We start from the raw sequence: 19636 nt of genomic DNA on the forward strand, positions 1-19636 counted from the left end.
TGTAGTAGAATAGAGACCAGAGATGGAGACCCAGGATCAAAGATTAATTTAAAGAGAGACAAGCAACAACTTGCTTAAGAGGAGACGTTTAGCTGCAACACTAAATTTAGTACCTGTACAAATTTATGCACTCTTCAGTCCACTTGTAGCTATTCATACAGACTCTAAGGTCTCTACAAAAGCTGAACATTAGGTAGACTAACAGCTGGAACAGGGAGGAGAAAAGATGAGATCTTCACTGGACAAGGAGAGGAAACAAGTGTAAAGCTGTAACAGAGAGGCAGCAAATGAGGGGAGAGACTGAGCTGTGATCAGGATTAGGAGCAGCTGGGACTTGAACAAGAAGGCTGGAGATGGGTGAGTGGTAGACACTCATTTCATTTTTAACGGCCTCTTAAAACCAGAAATAATTCTGGAGACTGGAAGCTGTACAGTGTCACTTCAAGCTTGCATTGCTTGATGTGGATATATTAACTGGTCAAATACTGCTTTCCCTCTGGATCTCTGGTTTCTCTGCTCTCTGGGGAGAGATGAAACGGTGTGTAAAAAAAGGGGATGGAGGCTGCATAATGAATGAGATGGAGGATTGCAGAAAGACAAAGGCGGCAGTCTCATGGTCAAGCTGGTTTAATGCTACCCTGAAGAAATTAGGGTGGTTTTTCTTTTCTCTGCAAAATACTTGTGCTGAGACATGTCATTCTGGGAGTTGGGGTGGAGATTTTCCACAGGTGGCTGCTTGGTTTTATGCAGAAATATTGAGATCATGGGGTTGCACTCACGGAAATGCTACTCATCTGCAGCTGTTGCTGAAAATGCCAGTAGTTATATTTCAGACATAGAAGCTGTTACATTCTACAAACTATTGTGAGATGTAACGACATGGATATCTCAAATTGCTCACTGAAAATTGTCATGCATTGACCAAAATTTTCCTATATTTCCTTTACTTATCTGTAAAATCAGAGTAATAGACCTCAGTCTTCTTGCTGGAGACAGCATCTGTTCACCAGTGCTTGGGAGGCAATCTTAGCCTATGGTAAGATTGGTACAAAATGGTACAAAGGTTCGGGAGGAAATTAATGATTTTATCTCTGCAACACGAATAATTTGTAGGAAATACGCCATGAGCATTGAACAATAACAAAAAAGTGTGGTGTATCTGCTTTTCATTGTGGGGGGATTCATTTCACACAGAGCTGTGTTTGGTGCCTACAAAAAGGCTTTCATTCTGCAGACCAAGTAATAGCCCAGGAGAACTCTTAAAATACTGCTGGTTCACACCTCCTCAGTTTGAAACAGTGATAACTGTGTGCAGCATCATAATCTTTGCATCCACATGTACTTTGTGGCTCTGCTCTTTGAGCTGTGCTCTTTCCCTCATTTTGGTTGCTCCTCTCTTCTTTTTACAACAATAATGGACTGTTTTCTTAAGTTCAGGTAATTTTGTAAGACTTTCATAAAAAGTATTTCAAGACTCAAATCCTAGCCTGCAGTGGGTAGCATATAACCTCAGAGTAAGGTAACCCAGAGAATAAAAACATAGAATTAAAAAAATCACTGAAGTGATACTCTAAAATTTTAACAAGATACTAATTGGTAAAACAAATCCAAAGGATTCAAGTACATTATGGAATTGTAATATATTTGACCCATGACATAAAAGTGAGAAACAAGCTATGAAAATTACATATCCTGCAAAAAGTTAATTACTATTCTCTAAATTGCAACATAATCATTTCCTGAAAGCATGCTGGTTTAGACAAATTTCTAAAAATTCTTCAAAGTCCTTGTATGTCTGTCTTCTGGACTTTCACACTGCATTTGAAATATGGCTGTTTAGCAGTTCTGAACAGTTCCTTTGGACATTCAAAGGCTGTCTCAGCCAGGGCAGCTAAGGTTAACAAGACCTGTTAGCATATTGTGTTGGGAATGTCATTACTAATTTACCATGTGGTTGCTGTAGGTGACGATCTGTCATTTTGCATCAAAGAGAAGATTCATGAGCTGCTAAAGTAACTGACATCAGGATTTTGTAGGTGATCCTCCAATATGGGCAGCTTTTTGGGTGATTGTCAGTTCAGGTACGGGAGCCTGATGGAAACGTACCTTCTGTGAAAGAATGCAGAGGGCTCAGTTCACAGAGCAGGAATGGTATGGGGCTGTTGAAGAGCACTAAATGTGTAAAACTAAGTAGTGCTTTCAGGAGAGCTGAGAGCATTATACCACATGGCAATCTTTTATTATCAGCATACTCCTTGTCAACAGTCCCAAAAGTCTGTCTGTGTTCACATCAGAGCAGCTGTAGGTGATATTCTTCCCAAAGGTAGACAGCATGTGCCACACAGGTGTCTAACAATGTGTCTTCATCACCCTCAAATTCTAACTGCTTGCCATATCAGATCTTCAGTGCAGTCTTCTGTCAGCAAATGGATGAACCCTCCAAAGTAATGCATTCAGTGAAGCCACTTCAAGAAACAGTCATCTGGAAGTAGATAGTGATCACTGTTGTCTTCCTCTGGTGTATTTAACTGCTTCCTAGCCAACTAAAGGTCAAGTAAAATTGCAGAGCAAATTTCCTGGCTAAGGGAAACTTGTCAAATACTTTTGCAGAAGTTGGTAAAGAATTGCAATGCCTGGTGTTGAAGAGCAGAGCATATTTTTAACCATGATGGACAGATAGAAAAATTGACCATTAATGTCAGATTCTTCCAAAAAGAGATTAAGTGTGCAAGGAGAGGAGTGGTGGGAGTTTTACTAAACTGACTGGAATTGCAGGGCTTCTAGTAGGTATCCCCAGTACAAAGTTGGGAAAAGTCCACAATTCTTAAGGTCCAGCAGCAGTACAGAAGGGCAGGGTTACTCATTGAAAGAGGCCCAGGTTGCTTCAGAGGAAGCAGTGAGTTACAGTGAAGCAAACATCAGTGTGATGTAAGCTACACCTGTGCAAACATGATAATAGTGTATCAGCCCAGTGGGGTGTGTGGCCACTGTCCACAGCATCTCCTTTATCGGGAAGTGGATTCCTCCTTCTCCCCCAGGATGCCTCTCTGCCTTAAGCACTATATGGGACAGAAGTGGATGAAAAGAATGTGGACCAGCCCACTCTAGGTATTTTTTCAGAGCAGCTCTGTTGGTCAGGGATACAGTATTACAGGATTTATTCTGGCAAAAATCATCATTAGTAGTTGCATTGAAAGATTGTAATGATAGAAAGTCTTCCTTATGTGTTGCAGCTCCACAGAATTTTATGACAGATCACTGGAGCTGTACTGTGATGTCTGTCTTCACATGGCTCAGTCCTGGTCTAAACCAGAACTGAGACATATCAGGCTAAGTTCACTTGTACCAGTCGCTGCAATTCTGAAATTTTCTACTGTTTGAGGAGTATTCAGTCTTGCCAATATGCTGCTGGTGTTTGTTTTTACCTGAAGTTCAGATAATTTAGGGGTAGGAGAGGAATATAATGCAAGTAAAGAATGTGTATGAAGTTTTGGTTTATGGTCAAAATTAGTCCATCTGCATATCTAGAAACAAAACCAAATGTCTGTATATATTCTTTATTACAGCTCCATCAAGTAGAAAACCAGGGGACCCTCTGGTTATTTCTGATATCAAGAAAGGAAGTGTTGCTCACAGGTAAGACATTAGAGCTCCCAATAAAAATCTGTTTATGTGTAGCCAGCCAAATTCAAGTTAAACAGAGAGCTTGTAAGAGACTGTGAAGAGACTGTGCGCTTTTTTTTTTTATTAAAAACTTTTGTGAAAAGTTAGAAAATAGAAGGCATATTAAGAAATAATTGTCCTAAAAATCTATCTTGTTTCTATAATAATGTTTAGACCTTTCGAGATACCTTTCTTTTAATGTTACTTGAGTTTCATGTAAGCTTGTTTGCTTGTTTGCAGAACTGGGACACTCGAACTGGGTGATAAGTTGCTGGCAATAGATAATATTCGACTTGACAACTGCTCAATGGAAGATGCTGTCCAGATCCTTCAGCACTGTGAGGACCTTGTAAAGTTAAAGATCCGCAAAGACGAAGATAATTCCGGTATTAGCAATGACTATTGCAGATTCGTGTGTATTTTCAGGATTTCTAGAGCATAGGGGATGTCTTTTAAATTTTAGTGAAATGTTTTTTCTGAACATGTCTGGTTTATGCTAATGATAATCAGAAAATGCCACCTAAAAAGAATTTTAATGGTATATAAAGTGTTGAATTTTTTCACTGCCTATGTTGCTTCCAGGAGCTGCACTGCAAAATTAGGTCTTCAGTCCACTGAAAAGACAGTTGGCCCTCAGGTGCAGCCATATAAAATTGATCTGTTTCTTACCAGAGTATTGGAATTTTCTCTGCTTTTAAAATTGGAATCATGGTTAGTAAAACATGAATCCCTAGGCTTCAATTCTCCAGCAAAGTGGTGTAATGTGTGCTTTGTCCATAAACTTAAAAATTTGACTTTGGTACAACTGTACACATGCTCAAAGGTGAGTAGTACTGTGCTGGATATCTGATGGAGGAACTATGTCTGATCAGCCCAGTGGAATAATGGACCTGCCATAATTTTCTACACCTACACCTATTAATAGTCTTGTGTTTTCCCCGCTGTGGATTCTACCTAGAGACAACAGAATTTCTACCTAGAGACAACAGGTGGGTTGTTATGCATTGCAGTGCAAAGGAAGTAAGACAGTTATAACTACTATTACTACTGGTGTTTATATTACAGTGTTACACAAAAGCACAAATTGGAGATTCACTTCTCTTCAGCTCTTTACAATCTCACAGCAAAAAGGCACAAGCTGCCACACTTGATTATTTGAAATTAAGTGCAGCTGTTGAAGTGGTGTTTAGAATTGCACTAGAAGACTCTTTTCCTTTTTCTTTCCCCCTCCTAATCGATTTTGAAAGCAAAATATCTTCTCAGTATTATCGTACAAAGCAAAGGCAGCTGCATTTAGTACCTTGTGCAAATTGTTGTTGTAACTGAAATGGAGATTTCAGTCTCCACTCATGGAAAATAAGATCTTTGCTCTCTTAGGTATTGCACACCATGATATCTGGTACAGATTTTAGTCTCAGTGGGATTCTTATACCACAGTTTTCTTTTACACACTCACATTGCTTGATATATATCTATATCAAGATTCTCGCACAACTACCATGTTTTTTCCAGACATTATTGGTGTAACTGAACAGATTCAAATGTAACTGGACAGCTACTCAGAAAGCTACTGAAAAAAAAATTCTTTGTTCAACTTGTTCTTGTAAGAGCTGACTAAGTGTCAAAGCGTAAATGAAAGTATTTATAGCAGATTTCAGGTACTTTGAAATTTAAAATGCGTGTCTCCTCAAGTGTTAAAGAAAAAATATTTAGTGGCATAACAGTAGCAAAGGTGTTATAAGCATATCTCAGTTAAAATAATTCTTTGTGCATTTGCCATTAATTTACTTATGGAAGTTTTTTTTTTTTCTCACAAAGGAAAAACATGCTGCTCAAACTCAACAGAGGAAAATAATAAATTCCCTGAGAAAATAAAAGCCTGATGCTGATTGATAAGTAGGCATGGAGCACTCCAAAATGTTTTGTAAAACACAGAATAAGATTATGATTTAAACTTCTTTTTATTTTTCACTGCATGCTTTTTTGAGGAAGGTGAGACAGGGAGTGGGGGTCTCAGATCTGTGTTCCTCCGAGCCACTGTGCAGCTGAGGCCACAGCAGGATGATGCATATCAGGTGCTCCCCAATATAGATCCTGCTGCTCTTTGCCCTTGTCACTTATTGGTCAGATGTTATTTTGATGAGCAAGAGGCCAGTGGGCAGAGCAGAGGCACTGCAGCACAGAGGATCTACTTTCATTAAATCTGGTTTCCAAGAATTACCCACAATTGCATCACAAGAAAAGAAAGATGGAAAATCTCAAAAACATGAGACCCATAACCATGAGGTACTAACCTCAGTTATGTCTTCTACCCAGATGGAGGTATGTTTCCAGCAATTTTTCTCTTTCCTTTTCTTCTTGCCAGCTTCCCAAACTGAGGACAATCTTAAATCCTGATTACCCTAATGGCTAGCTCCCTTTCTTGAATATCACCATTATTTGCTTTCACATGGCAGAACTGGCCTTCCTGGTGAATTCAGGCCACATGTATGCCCTCTTCTTGAATAGCTCCAACATTCTGCTCAGCATAACATTCTGCCAATAGTTTTCTGACCTACAGCTAACCAGAAAACAGACATAATGGACCAGTCTTCTTTACAGTCATTCACTGAGATCTATAGACTTCCAGCTCTCATGTGGAAGGGCTGCTGATTGTTAGTAACTTTTTATTCACTTTGTGTTTATAGCAGAGAAATGTTAGTGTTGTGTCACCCTTTAGCAAGTGCTGGCTATTAATTTTCAGTTAGCTTGGCGCATTACTTTCCACCTTTCAGTTGAAGTCTTGTACCATGGCCATGCCGCAGCTGCATGAACAGTACCAGCATTAGATCCCAGGGGATTTGTGGCTGTTCCATAAATGCTTTAAGCAAGCAAAGCTGCCAGGGTTCTGCTGTGCAGTGGCAGCTTGCATGCTAGCCCACTGTGTGCCAGACAGGGGCTTCCAGTGGCGTCTGGGGAGCTGGGTGCTTCTGGAAAGAGCATGTCAAATAAAGTGCAGTTGATGTGAACTGTACCAAAACACTGATGGCAATGCCCCAAGTAGGCACTAAAACCCCTGTATTCTTTGCTGAATGAACACCACTAATTCTTCTCTCCTTTGATTCTCGGTGTGTAGCATTTTCTGTACATGGATAGCAAGGAGGAAATAGAAGAGAGTGGAAGGGGAAGGTGAGGGGCTGAAGATGCAAATTTTCTGAAAATTGGGAAGAAACAAAGTAGCTTCAAAGATATCAGTGTTCCTCCAGTTCTGCCTAAAGTACCATGTTTAGTATTAGAAGGAGGCAACTCTTAGAAGGAGGCAACTAGTGGTGTAGGTTTGGGGGTTTTTTCCCTTTTTAAGGTTTTCTATCTACAGGAACAGAAATTATAACATTTGAATTTTCTAAGTTGGTTTGGTTAGTTTTAGTAACATTTATGGAATGTGCATCCTAGACTACATTTTCCACATTCACTGAACTGCTCAAAATGTCATTACCCACAGATCTAAGAAAATTTGCCCACCAGACCAGTCGTCCTGGCTGAATTCCAATATCAGAACATGAGCTATAAAGCATTTTTTATTTTGATTTGAGGAGAATTCTGGCATTTTAAATTTTAAAATATTACTTTACAACTCAAAGATACTGCAGTTGATTGCTCTCTTGCTGCGGTTGGGGTATTTATAATAATATGTAGAGAGCATTGTATAAATACAAGCACATTTCTTGTTGGTACAATACCTATTGAGTGTTATTTAAGGAAATACATTGTATTTAAATTTACTCAGGTGATGGATTCTTTTACAGTTCTGATTGTTGTTTGGTGAGATAAAACTTCAAAATAATGCGAATTACGTAATGTAATAATATCTAATGGACTTACTATTCAGTTTAGTTGATAATTCAGTATACAGAAGACATTTTTGATTCTGTTACAAAAAGCTCAAAACATGTCCATCAAAAACATGGACTATTTTATGAATACAGCTGCTCATCTTATAATGACTTCTGACTTTTCCCAGAATTCTTTTAAGAACGTTTGGGTTCAGAACTTTCGGATTACCTTTAATTTTAAATATCTTCCATTCAGTTCAAGAAACAGATGAGTATCAGTATTTATACCATAGTAGTAACTTGCCTTTTCTCTAGTAATGTGACACTGTGGCAAATAAGGACAACAGCCTCCTGGTCTGCAAAAGGCAGAGCTTGCCCAGCAGGTCAAAGGAGGTAATCCTTCTCCCCTGCTCTGCACTGGAGAAAGATTTCTGGAGTGCTCCATGGGCCCAGTCCATGGGCTCCCCAGTACAAGACAGACATGGACATACAGTGGATGAGGTCCAGCAAAGGGTCACAAAGGTAATGAAGAGGCCAGAGCATCTCTCTTCTGAGAAAAGGCTGGGGGAGATAGGACCATTCAGCCTGGAGAAGAGAAGGCTCAAAGGGGGAATCTTATTAGGGTGTAAAGCAGACAGAGCCAGGCTCTCCTCAGTGGTGCCCAGTGTCAGGACCTGAGGGAATGAACACAAACTGAAACACATGAGGTTCTGTTAGTGTCAGCAAACACTACTTTGAGAGTGACCAAACGCTGGCACAGGTTCTACAGAGAGGTTGTGGAGTTTCTACCCATGGAGATATTCAAGAGCCAGCTGGGCACAACCCTGGGAAACCAGCTGTAGTTGTCCTTGCTCGTCCAAGGAGGTTGGACAAGGTGGCATCCAGAGATCCTTTTCAACTTCAATCAATCTGTGATTCTGTAACAAAATAGCCTTAAGTTTTAGTTTAATAGGAAAGGAGATCTAAGATTTTAAAGAGAGTAAAATTTAGTCTTAACAGAATGAGAGGAGTTTTCTGTCAAACTTGTGTCCAGGTTTTGGCAATAAAATTTTGCATAATAGGTAATTAATTTTTTTAGAAAATAATCCGGTAGAATATGATTAAGAATTGTATCTGAAATGTGATCCTTTGATAATGTTGTTTGATTACCAGTCACTAGACTGAATATGCTATTTTTTTCATTGCTTCTTTCGTAAGAAACCAATTGCATCCCCTTGGCATTTATTGCAGATGAACAGGAGAGCTCTGGAGCAATTATTTATACTGTTGAGCTCAAGCGCTATGGTGGGCCTCTTGGAATTACAATCTCTGGTACTGAAGAGCCCTTTGATCCCATAATCATTTCCAGCCTTACGAAAGGAGGATTAGCTGAAAGGTAAGTTGGAAAGAAAATTATTTTTAATGTTCTCTCTGTCAAGATAGAGATTAGTTTTGTTTACCTAAAAACCCTAATTTTCATGGGTTAGCAACTGATTTTTTTATAATTCTCCAAATCTGAGTTCATAATCTTTTTGCTGTTGTTTTTGATCATTGCCAGCTCCAGGAGCATGAGCAGGATGTACATACTATAAAAGGCAGAGGATTGTGGTCCTTATTATAGATCACCAAGGAAAACCTAATCAGTCAAACTGCTCAGTCACAGAAACGTTTCAGCAGTCTTTTAAAACCAATAGCATTGTATAGTCAAATAAGTAAAGAAAGTAAATAAGTAAAGTTTATCTGAACTCATCATACACTTCTCTGCCACTGCATCTGTATGTGCACTTACATACACCATAGGAAGCATTATCAGAGGAGCAGAAATGCTCCTCATGGTAAGTGATAGAAAATAATGGAAATTACAAGGATTTTTGTCATCTGTTACTTCTCAGATTGGCTGAGTCATTGGTGGTTTCACCTTTGGTGGTGGTTTCAGAGAGCACACAAAACATGATACTGTGCACAGCCAGAACCATTTGCACAAAAATAATTTATTTTCTTTTCTTGATTGACCCATCCTGAAGGCCAGGTTTGTGAAATAGCTGGTTGCTTGCTTACACTGCTTTTTTTTATGTTGTGAGTCCTTCATTTTAGAACTTATCAAGCTGTCTGAGATTGCTCTTGAGCAGGTGGGCTGCAGTGAATATCATCCACAGGTGATTAATTCAACTGTCACAGTAACACAGAAATCCACATCATGCCTCAGCTCTGCTATTGTCACTACAACAAAGGTGACTTGCTTTAAGTGTTTCTTACAAAAGAATTACTCTGTGACACGGCAATAAAAGCGAAATAAAAGAAAGACAGGGAGACGAGACTTTAATGCTCCAAAATGCAAAGAAATTGCCTTTTTTGCCTTTTTCATTCTCTTCTCAATGTTTTACTTCTCTCTTATTTTAGGACTGGGGCAATTCACATAGGAGACAGAATCCTAGCAATAAATAGTAGCAGTCTGAAAGGAAAACCTCTGAGTGAAGCCATTCATTTGTTACAGATGGCAGGAGAAACTGTCACCTTAAAAATCAAGAAGCAAACAGATGGTGAGTGTGGCTAAGGGTACGGTCCATGGTCCTTAATGCACGTGTTACTGCAGATTAACAAGCATTTAGCCCATCCATGGAAAAGCTTGGTGTCAGGAGTAAAAACCAGATTCTCAGAACTGCAGTAAAGCAAGGATCATCTGCTTTTTTTATATAATCCTATTCAGCTACCAGTCCCAAGAAATTTTCTGTGCCTGTGGGTCACGTGAGTGAGCTGAGCGATGCTGAAGATGAAAGTTCTACTGCACAGAAATCTGGCAAGCTCTCGGACATCTATTCCACTACTGTCCCAAGTGTCGACAGCGCAGTAGAGTCATGGGATGGTTCCGGTATTGATACCAGCTTTGGAAATCAAGGTACTGTCAAAAATACAATCAACATTTAAGGCAGGAATTATTGCCTTCATGGTTGACTTTCCGTTGCCCTAAGTAGAACTTTCTATCTGTACTTTTTAACCCTGTACTTTATAATGTGCTGCTGTCTCATTATGACCACACACCTCGGCAGGCAGCATGATTTCTTGCACTTGGCTGGCCTCAGATTCATTCTTTCATGAGGAGTGATGTGTTACAAAGCATTTATCAATATATTAACAGGCTTTTGTTAGCTTTACTGACATCTGAATAGTTTGGTCCATAGCTCATCCACAACTAAATGAGTTTATCCTTCAAATAAAGATCAATGCAAGGCACAGAACATTCTGGAGATGTTCATGAGTTTGATGCCCATATGCATTAATTTTTAAATGACAACAGATTTATTATAAACTGCTCAAGGGCAACATTAGTCATTGCCTATGATTTGTAAATCTTTTGCTTCTTTCGCATTCCTGCAGTACTAACACCTAACTCTCAGCTGTCAAAAACAATCATTTCATTTAAAGACATGATTTTCCATAATGATAATTTTTTCACCTCTCTCTGACTATTGTTTTATATAGGATTTTCAAATAATTTCATCTTATAACATATGTTTATTTAGGCAGTGAAGGATCGTACAGGATATTACATCTTGTAATATTCTAGGTAACAAGAAAAATAACATACACCCAACTTCAGTGTTTTATTTAACTCTTTTAAAAATATTTCTTTCCACAGTGAAGCATGTATTCCCATTACCTGGCAGGTATTTGGACAGATAGATCCTTACCTCAAATAACTTTTTCGCTAGAGTTGGAATTTGGATGAATTTGACCCCTTTCCTTAACTGTGTTGGTCAGTTTATCAAAATAAGTTGTATTAGATTTTCTTCTGATATTTTTAAGTTCTAAGAAGAAGTATTGCTGAAAAAGTGCCGGAATGGTAATTCTCATTTTCTGGATGAATTGAATGTATTTGGAGCAAATTGTTCAGCTGTGGAAAGGATTGAGGCCCAGAATGCTTTCCAAAGTCCTGATGAGTTGGATTCTGTGCCAAAGCTGAACCAGTATCTCAAGGCGGATTTTTTTTTAGCTCCCTTGAAGAAATCAGCCCAAACTTGGTTGGATACATGGCACCTCTGCTAAACAGCCTGAGTGCAAACAGATTTGTGCCTTTATCCCTTGGTGTCGTGGTGGCCCCCATTTCTATTAAAGTTTATTCTGTCTTGACCCATCAAGCTGAGTTTGGCTTTGCTCCAAACCCTTCTTGGCAATAAGCACAGACTAAGCAAGTTGAGGAGTTTGGGGGATGTTTCTGGAGCACCAGATAATGCTTTATCCTATTAATTACCAATTTAATGCTGGTGAGCTGTCTTTTCTCTCCTTGAATTAATACCCCATTTTGTACCTTTGTCTTATGTGTCTGTTTTACTAACCCAGAGCCTTCACCACACAGTAGTCACATTTCCCAGCCAATACCTTTCCTGGAATCTGGGGCTATGTTAATATCTGCCAGTTTGCTGGAAAATGCTCACAGCTCTGTAGGTACACAGCATTTGAGGGAGACAGGTCTAAACTGATTTATGGAAGCAAATTACCCTCTTTAGAGGGGTGGCAGCAGTGGTAACAGTCATCAACAAAATGGCACTTCCTAACCCAATATGCACATCAAAAACCACCAACAATAGAGCTAAAAAAGTAATATATCAAGGTGCAGTATATTACATATATATGTGGGGGTGTGTGTGTATATATATATATATGTACATACCTGCACACACACACACACACATATATATATATATGTAAAATATGTATATATTATATATATCAGTTCTACCATAATGGATTTTGCTTACTAGATCAGCATCAGCTTGTGACACATTGATCCGTGTGTTCTTCTTGATACATCACTTGGAAACTGCTTCCTACTTGGAATTCAAATTACATGTGGTTTCAGTACCACAAGAAGTACTGATGAAGTAATGCCTGCTTTGCTAATATGATAAAAACACACAGATATAAACTCTGCAGGTCTAAAAGCCATCTGATGCCACTTACACAGCATTGAGACACTTAGAAATGGGTGATAGAGATGGTGTACATTGGTCTTGGGAATGTGTGCCCATTGTGAGACAGGCCTTTCCTGAGCTCTCAGAGCCCTAGGAAAAGGGCACATGAAAAAGCCAAGTTCATGGGATTTCTATTGCATCTTTGGAAAGTTTTTTCAATACATCTGAAGCAGTTTTCCTTAATAACTTAGCTTTAATTTTGGGCATGTTGCATATGACCATGTTTAACACATCCATAATGTGTGATTTATTTACTGTGTTCACTCTAGGATGTCAAATTGGTAATTGATAAATTGTGGCAGTATCTAGAACTTAAATATAGAAGCAGCTGGGACTAAACAGTACAAGAACAGTGTTAGATATATTTAAGATTTTGCTTTCAGTGGACTTTCACAAGAGAAACTCTACAACATACTTAATTCCAGACATAATTCTAGGTCAAATAATCCGGCTACAGGAAAAAATTAGGTAACAATGACAAATTCCACAGTTCTTGACAACCCAGTTTTAGAGGTGTGCTTTCCTGTCATTTCAGCATATGCATTGCTGTAAATTAGTAATTCATCTTTTTAGGACACACCTATCAGGCTTCAGGATACAACTTCAATGCCTATGACTGGAGGAGCCCCAAGCAGGGCAGTTTGTCCCCTCCAGGCAAAGCACGGAACCACCCATTTCATGATCCAGGGCTGAGTGACGACGAGTGGGATCGACCTGCAGCCAGCATGTAAGTTCCCAGACAAGTTTCTGTTCTCTGGTTTGCAGCTGCAGCAGTGCCTCAAAAATGAACACTAGCTGTCTTGAACAAAATTATGTTTTTCTAATGAAGTTATAGCAGCTCTTCCTTTAAATATGATACACAGTATATTTAATGAAACTTACTGGGACAACTTTATGGATGATTATGATGCCCAAACCAAGACATATATTTATTTCAAGTTACTTCTGCCTATAAAACACAGCATTTATCCCTTAGGAATAAACAAATGAAAAAATTAGGGCATTTCCCTGGGCAAGTTTCAGAAAAAAATCTGATCTGTTTTTCAGTCCACAAAAATAAACCTAGAGATAATGTGGCTGAAGACAACTGGTATGTTAATCTTTTGTCTTCTATGAAAATTCATTTTGGTTTGGGCAAGAAGCACAAATTACAGTCTTCTTCCATAAATGCTTGAGACATTCACATTCAGTAGGAGTAAAAAGTGATCCAGGTACAAATGTCTTGTCCAAACTATTGGTATTTTGCCATGCATTTATTCCTCCTCTCCTGAGAAGTAAATCTCATTTTCAGTTAATTTCTTTGCAGACAAAAGCACTTCCTGAGGGAAAAAAAAATTACTTCACAATTCCTGGACATAGTGAAAGACCTAAAAATCTATCTTCTATTCTAAGTTTCTTTTCTTTTGGATTTGTTAGTGGATCCATTGCAGAGACTTGGGTAGTTTCTGCCGATGAACAGTTCTCCCTCAGACGTGGCAAGACAGGCATCACAGTAAAAGAGATTTCTGTGCTCTTTGCAGCCACCCTCAGGACCTGCAGACATGCATGTCCTTCATGAGAAATACACTTTCTTGGTGTGCCAGCACAGTGAGCCTGAAATCTCAGTTTGTGAAAAATTCAAGTTTAGTGTTAAAAAAAACCTTCCTGGTGCCTGTATAAACATACTGGGTAAGGCAATCCATGAGGTCCAGTCTGTAACCTTTGAAATACAAATCAAGGCAAAGTTTAGATGCTGCTTTCAGAATTCGAATGACAAACCCTCTGATACAGCCCATGGCTTTGTGGCATTTTGTCTGGAGACAAGCCTGGCAAGATGACAGCTAAGATATGAGCAAGTGTGAATTCTCAGTCCATGTCCAGCTCCTTTGGTCCCTACTGCAGAAGCACACTGGCAGTTTTCATAGGCTAGTAGTGGATGGTGTTTAATAAAGGAAATAAGATCATTTTCTTCATATTGCCCATTCTTGGTAGCCTAGTATTTTAGTTTAATAGGGTCTTTATCCACAGTTACAGCCCATATTTTGTTCTCAAATGAGATGCAGCCATGGATTCCAGAACACCTACTGTTTTGCAGCTATGTAAGTAATGGGCTGAAAAAGTTGATGAGCAGTGAATCAGGGAACTGGATTGTAAAATAAAGAATCTTCTAAATGAAAAGCATGTGTTCTATTACCATTTTAAAGCACTGTCCAGCAGAAAGTATACACGTTAAAGAGTCTTGTTCTGCTTGTCAATGTGACTTAACACCTGAGAGATACAGTACAGATTAAAATAATGATTACTTTAATGCTATATCTGTAAAATGGATGGTGCCACATCTGATGGTGTTGCTATCCCTAGTGCTGGAGGATTTGAGAAGGCTATGTCTGTTCTTCAAGCCTGTTACAGGAATCCTCAGAAAAGCACCTCTTCTCTTGTAGTTCTAGCTAAACAACTTCTCTTCTTCTCTAGCTGTAGAAAGTAATTTTTCTTGCCTTTGTTTTGTGTAGCACAGCTTCCAAGAATATGTGGCAACAGAAGGAGACTGAGACATTGGGAGAGAATCAAGAAAACCATTTAAAGCAAACATCTCTAGAAAGATCAGGTGGAGAGAGCATCAGGAGCCTCAAGAAAGAGGGAAAGATGTGGAAAGGTGCCTCTGGAGGGCAAAGGAAAGGTGGGGGACAGCTGGAAGAGTGGAATACTTCCAGGTAGGAAACCAAAAAGTTCACAAAAGTGAGATCCAGCTGGGCTGAGGCAGAGGTGAGGGGCAGGGGGTGTGAGAAGACAAGGGAAGAAAGGAAAAACAGTTGAAATGAGAAAAACAGGGTAAAAGCAGAAAACACTGCATTAACTTGCTGTTGATTGACAGAGAAGTTTCAGTGGGCAGGCAAATGAAACCGGAGAGCTTAAACCACTCTCTAGCCTGGTGTCTACCTGTCACTGGCAGGTAGGACAAGCCTGTTATAGTTCCTGCTCCTGAGAAAATGTTTAACACATTAAAACATCAATGCTTACAGGAATGAGTCTGCCAGATCCAAGAACCTCCTCATTAAAAAAAACTAAAAAACACAAAGATTTTTGTCTCTCATATGGCAATAAGAACCAAATCATAGATACCCATGTCTTCGTTATCTGTCCTACTGCCTTTTCTTCAGACTTTTTATGCATCTGAATTTCTGATGGCTCTTTAAAAAAGCATCAGAAAACCAAATATGTTCATTATGGATCAAACAATATTTCATGACTTAAAATCAGTTCCTCAGGTTTTAGATAAAAAAGACGTCTAGATAAATTATTTTGGTACCTCTTCTGTTTTTTTGGTGTAGTAGCTCAGCTACAAATTACTCATGTGGCTATAATGAAGATGCAAAAGTTGAGATTTCACACACCAAGAGACGTGACTCAGAGAAAGAGCAAAAGAGGAGAGGAGAGCTGAAAAAGAAATTGTTTTCACTAAGAAGTCCAGACAAAGAGGTATCATGATTTTCTATTTCACAGAAGTCAGAGAAGACATGGACCTCCAGTTCTAGGAAATCCAGGTTTTTCTGTCGCAGACAATTGCCTCAAATTATCCTGTTCATTAGCTTAAGATCCATTTGATATCATTAATATGCAATATAACAAGAGATATTGTAATGGATAAATTAATCTACATTCAACATTGGCTATTGAAAGAACTACATAGAATTATTGAAAAAAGCTCATTTCAGAAGTCAAGGATCTTTCTAAAATCATGTTTTAAATACTTTCTTGTCTTGCCTGGGAGGAATTGCATCTGTGATCTGAGTAGGTATTCTTGCCATTGCTGTATCTATTGCAATATCTTAGAAGAGACACTGATGCTAGGTGGAGAATCATTGCAATAAGAGATTGAAATGGCTGACCATTGTCTGCTTGACTGATTGTAGCTGTAAGAAAGCATCTCTGAGGCAGAGTATCATGTGTGTGAAGCATTCAAGCTGTCCTCCCTTGTGCTGGGCAATTCTCCTATTTAAAGGCCATTCTGTAAACAGAATTACATTCATGCTATTCTCAGTAATACATTGTTTGTCAAGCAAGGCCTCAGATGCTTCCATAATAGTGTTTGCTCTGTTTATGTGCTGTTAAGCACCACTAGCTGCAGTCCATGGGCAGCTGCTCCAAAGTAACAGCTTGCTGCCACCAAAAGGGTGAATTGTCACTTTCCTTCCTCATCCTTCTTCCCCTGTGCCTTTCACATAATCAGCCCTCTCCCATGCAGCAGCTCTGATGCTTATGTGAACCTTTACTGAGCTGCTTCCCCTTGCTAAGGTAGAAAAACCTCCTGCTTCCCTCCCTGTATACACACATACACTGTAAAGATGTTGCTTTGTGCTGTGTCACCGCAGCCCAGAGTTGTGGTTTTTATCAGGCCTCACTTGCTGAGCAACTACCCTAAGCATCACTGTCACCAACATCTGCTCAAGAGTGCTTTTAATAAGGCTTTGGTGCATTTATGAAACACCAGAGACCTAACTTTCCATGCAAGACAGTGGCATCCCTGAAAGTTTCTCTGTGTTTATGTATGAAATGATTGGAGCAGTTTATATTATTGCGATCAGCTGGACTTAAATTGATAAAAGCAGTTTAGGCTGAAGGAATCAGGTAACAAGCACCACCAAGCCTCTTCTGCAAAATCTTTGCAAAAAAAGAGGACTCTTTTCATATTGCCTGGGAGAAGTCTGTGAGGTTGAAAGGTTTTATTGCAAATATTTGTTGCACGGAGCAGCTCTGAACACAGCTACTGGTTGATTCATTAATTTTCACAGGGAGGTCCTGGTTTCAATCCAGTAAAAATGTGTATTGAATTGTTCTTGGAATCCATTTATCTCCTTACTGAACAACTCGCTGCTCAGATCCTGCCAGCTGCTAGTGACTGCCAGGTTATGAGAAGGCTTGTCTGTCATGTGCTCTGCATGTCCATCCGGCCTCTCCTGGTCAGCGACTCTTCCCCACTCTCCTGCATAACGTTCTGTCATTCAAGTTGCAGTCTGTGGCAAGGCACGTGTGTAATATATATTTTTAGAGGGGGGGAAAAAGTCCACATTTTTTTAACTTTTCATTGTAAATCTAGCTTCACAGGTACCCATGATAACACCGAGGCTGACCAGGAGGAAAATTTCTGGTCTCAGGCTCTGGAGGATTTAGAGACCTGTGGCCAGTCAGGAATTCTGAGGGAACTAGAGGTAGAAAAATCTTAACCTTTCTTTCCAATTATAGAGAAATATAATGGTTTTGGTTTAGTTTACATTCATTTTATTTTCTCCTTTTTTCTTTTAAGTTGCACTAATCACACCAATTCATTTAAAAGCTTTAACCCTTCTCCACAGGACAAGGCTGACAGGCGTCTGTGTTTGAGAAACATGACTCTCTTGGTACCTACCCTTTACCTTTATATTTTTGCTTGTGCAGCTGCCTCCCCTGCCCCTAACCAGAGCTGTTTTCTTTTGTGCAATGCAACCAAAATTCTATAAACATGTTCACCCCAGTGCTTTTGACTTGCAGCTTCTGCTGTGCATAACCATCGATGCTGTCTGTACAGGCAGCCAATGGCACAGAACTTCTAAGTGGGCATAACCTTCCTGCAGCAATACATTCCATTCACTGACAGATGCTTCATGCAGCTTTTCTTAGCATGTTGTAGGTTGTCTTTTAAATTGAAACTTATTTTGATTAAAATGAACATAAAAGAAAATCAGCTTCTCAAAATGTTTACCTATAATCACACCACTCTGAAAGAAAAGAAGCTGCCACTGTGAGAAATGTTCATTATACAGAAATTTCTTCACAAATTTTTGTATTTCATCCTTAAGTTTATTACAAATCTAACCATGCTTTGTGTTAGATTGTGCTGAGGGCACTGGGGGAAGAAAACAGAGACAGAGTAACTTAGGAATCTTTAATTGTCTAATCACCTTTTCTGTAAGTTATCTGATCAGAACAATTGCCACTATACTGCCAGTTAAAGCTACAGAATGAAAGGTCCTAAAATATTTTCTTTTATGTTCTTTTAAATTCCTGGAGCTGCAAAACTGGCAGAATCTCATTTTCATTTTTATGTTATATAAAGTCCTTTAGCAGCCAGGAGGCATAACTGGGTAAAAGTTTTTCAGTTCAGATTAATTTACTTCCTCAGATTTATGGCTTTTGTATTGCATGTTTGGGTAGAAAAATGTGATTCTCATATATTTGTTATTGAAAACCAGAGAAATTAGGAGAAAATGTTATAGTTAGATATGGTTTCATACTCCAGGCTTCTCTTGCAGTTTTCAGTATTCAGAGCATAATAAAAGGATATGGAAATAGATAATTCCAAAAGGGAAATTGGTCATCCATGCTGACCAGAATTCAGTTACTTCAACACACTGAATTTTCCTCAGCCTTTCACAAAAGTGAAATTCAGAACTGTAGACGTACCATTTATAGCACCGCCTCGTTGCACAACCTCCAGCTCTGAAAAGAAAGCCAGACTCATTCAGTGTGACAGGATGCTGAGAGTGGCCATGCCTCTACTTTATGAAGTGCCATGGTATAGTCAAGGACTTCTTAATCATTTTTCATTTCAAGGTCTTCAGTCAAAGAGCAAAGAAGGCTGTTGTTTGCCAAGTCCTCTGGCTGCTTTTGCTCCATCAGACAATAGTATCAGTCATTACTGAGCACAAAAGAGTGTTATGGCTACAATCCATTATCTTATAGTGAAAGTAGTGCTGGAGCTGTGAGAAGGAAGGGTGACAGACATGCTCACCAGAGTTATAGGCAAACATTTATTTGTCTGTTTTGCCCTTATTTTTTACTTCTCCCATTCAAACAGGCTGTCTGCATCCAGTACCTGTCAGAGTTCAGGTTATGGTTTTTAAATTTCCCTTTCTAGTTGTCCATCAGAAGAGATAATAAATAGGAAATTCAGCACACCCTGTCCCTGCAGTGGCTGTGCCAAAGTGCATATGCCTCCCATTCCCCAGAGCAGAAAATCTTTCCTAAGGGTGAAGGCTCCTTGTTGTGCATGGATGCTTTTCAGGTTCAGTCTGTTCCACCCAGTGGGTGAGGTGACCCCCATCATCATCTTTCATGATTTCATGTATTCTTTCATCTAAAACAAAAGGCTTTTACTGAGATTAAAACCAGCAATGAAACCAGGGCCAGTATTAGTGCTGAGCTAAGGCAGCCACTCCTGCAGTGTGCGTGTCATGCAAAGTTTCTTTCCAGGCAGTG

At 39.2% G+C, this 19636-nt stretch overlaps 1 protein-coding gene across 2 annotated transcripts in view; it reads left to right on the forward strand.

Moving 5' to 3' along the window:
* The window catches only part of GRIP1 (glutamate receptor interacting protein 1), a 308983-nt gene that overhangs the window by 279407 nt on the left and 9940 nt on the right, over nucleotides 1-19636 (forward strand). The window contains exons 14-22 of one of the 2 annotated variants that reach the window (XM_053978037.1): nucleotides 3567-3636; nucleotides 3904-4049; nucleotides 8706-8850; nucleotides 9855-9994; nucleotides 10162-10350; nucleotides 12998-13151; nucleotides 14914-15114; nucleotides 17499-17610; nucleotides 17755-17799. In XM_053978037.1, coding sequence (XP_053834012.1) covers nucleotides 3567-3636; nucleotides 3904-4049; nucleotides 8706-8850; nucleotides 9855-9994; nucleotides 10162-10350; nucleotides 12998-13151; nucleotides 14914-15114; nucleotides 17499-17610; nucleotides 17755-17799 — 1202 coding nt within the window. Of the gene's footprint in view, nucleotides 1-3566; nucleotides 3637-3903; nucleotides 4050-8705; nucleotides 8851-9854; nucleotides 10004-10161; nucleotides 10351-12997; nucleotides 13152-14913; nucleotides 15115-17498; nucleotides 17611-17754; nucleotides 17800-19636 lie in introns of both variants that reach the window. The other variant, XM_053978036.1, reaches the window with a different exon arrangement.

Source organism: Vidua macroura, chromosome 5 (assembly GCF_024509145.1).
Source record: "Vidua macroura isolate BioBank_ID:100142 chromosome 5, ASM2450914v1, whole genome shotgun sequence".
Taxonomy (NCBI): Eukaryota; Metazoa; Chordata; class Aves; order Passeriformes; family Viduidae; genus Vidua; species Vidua macroura.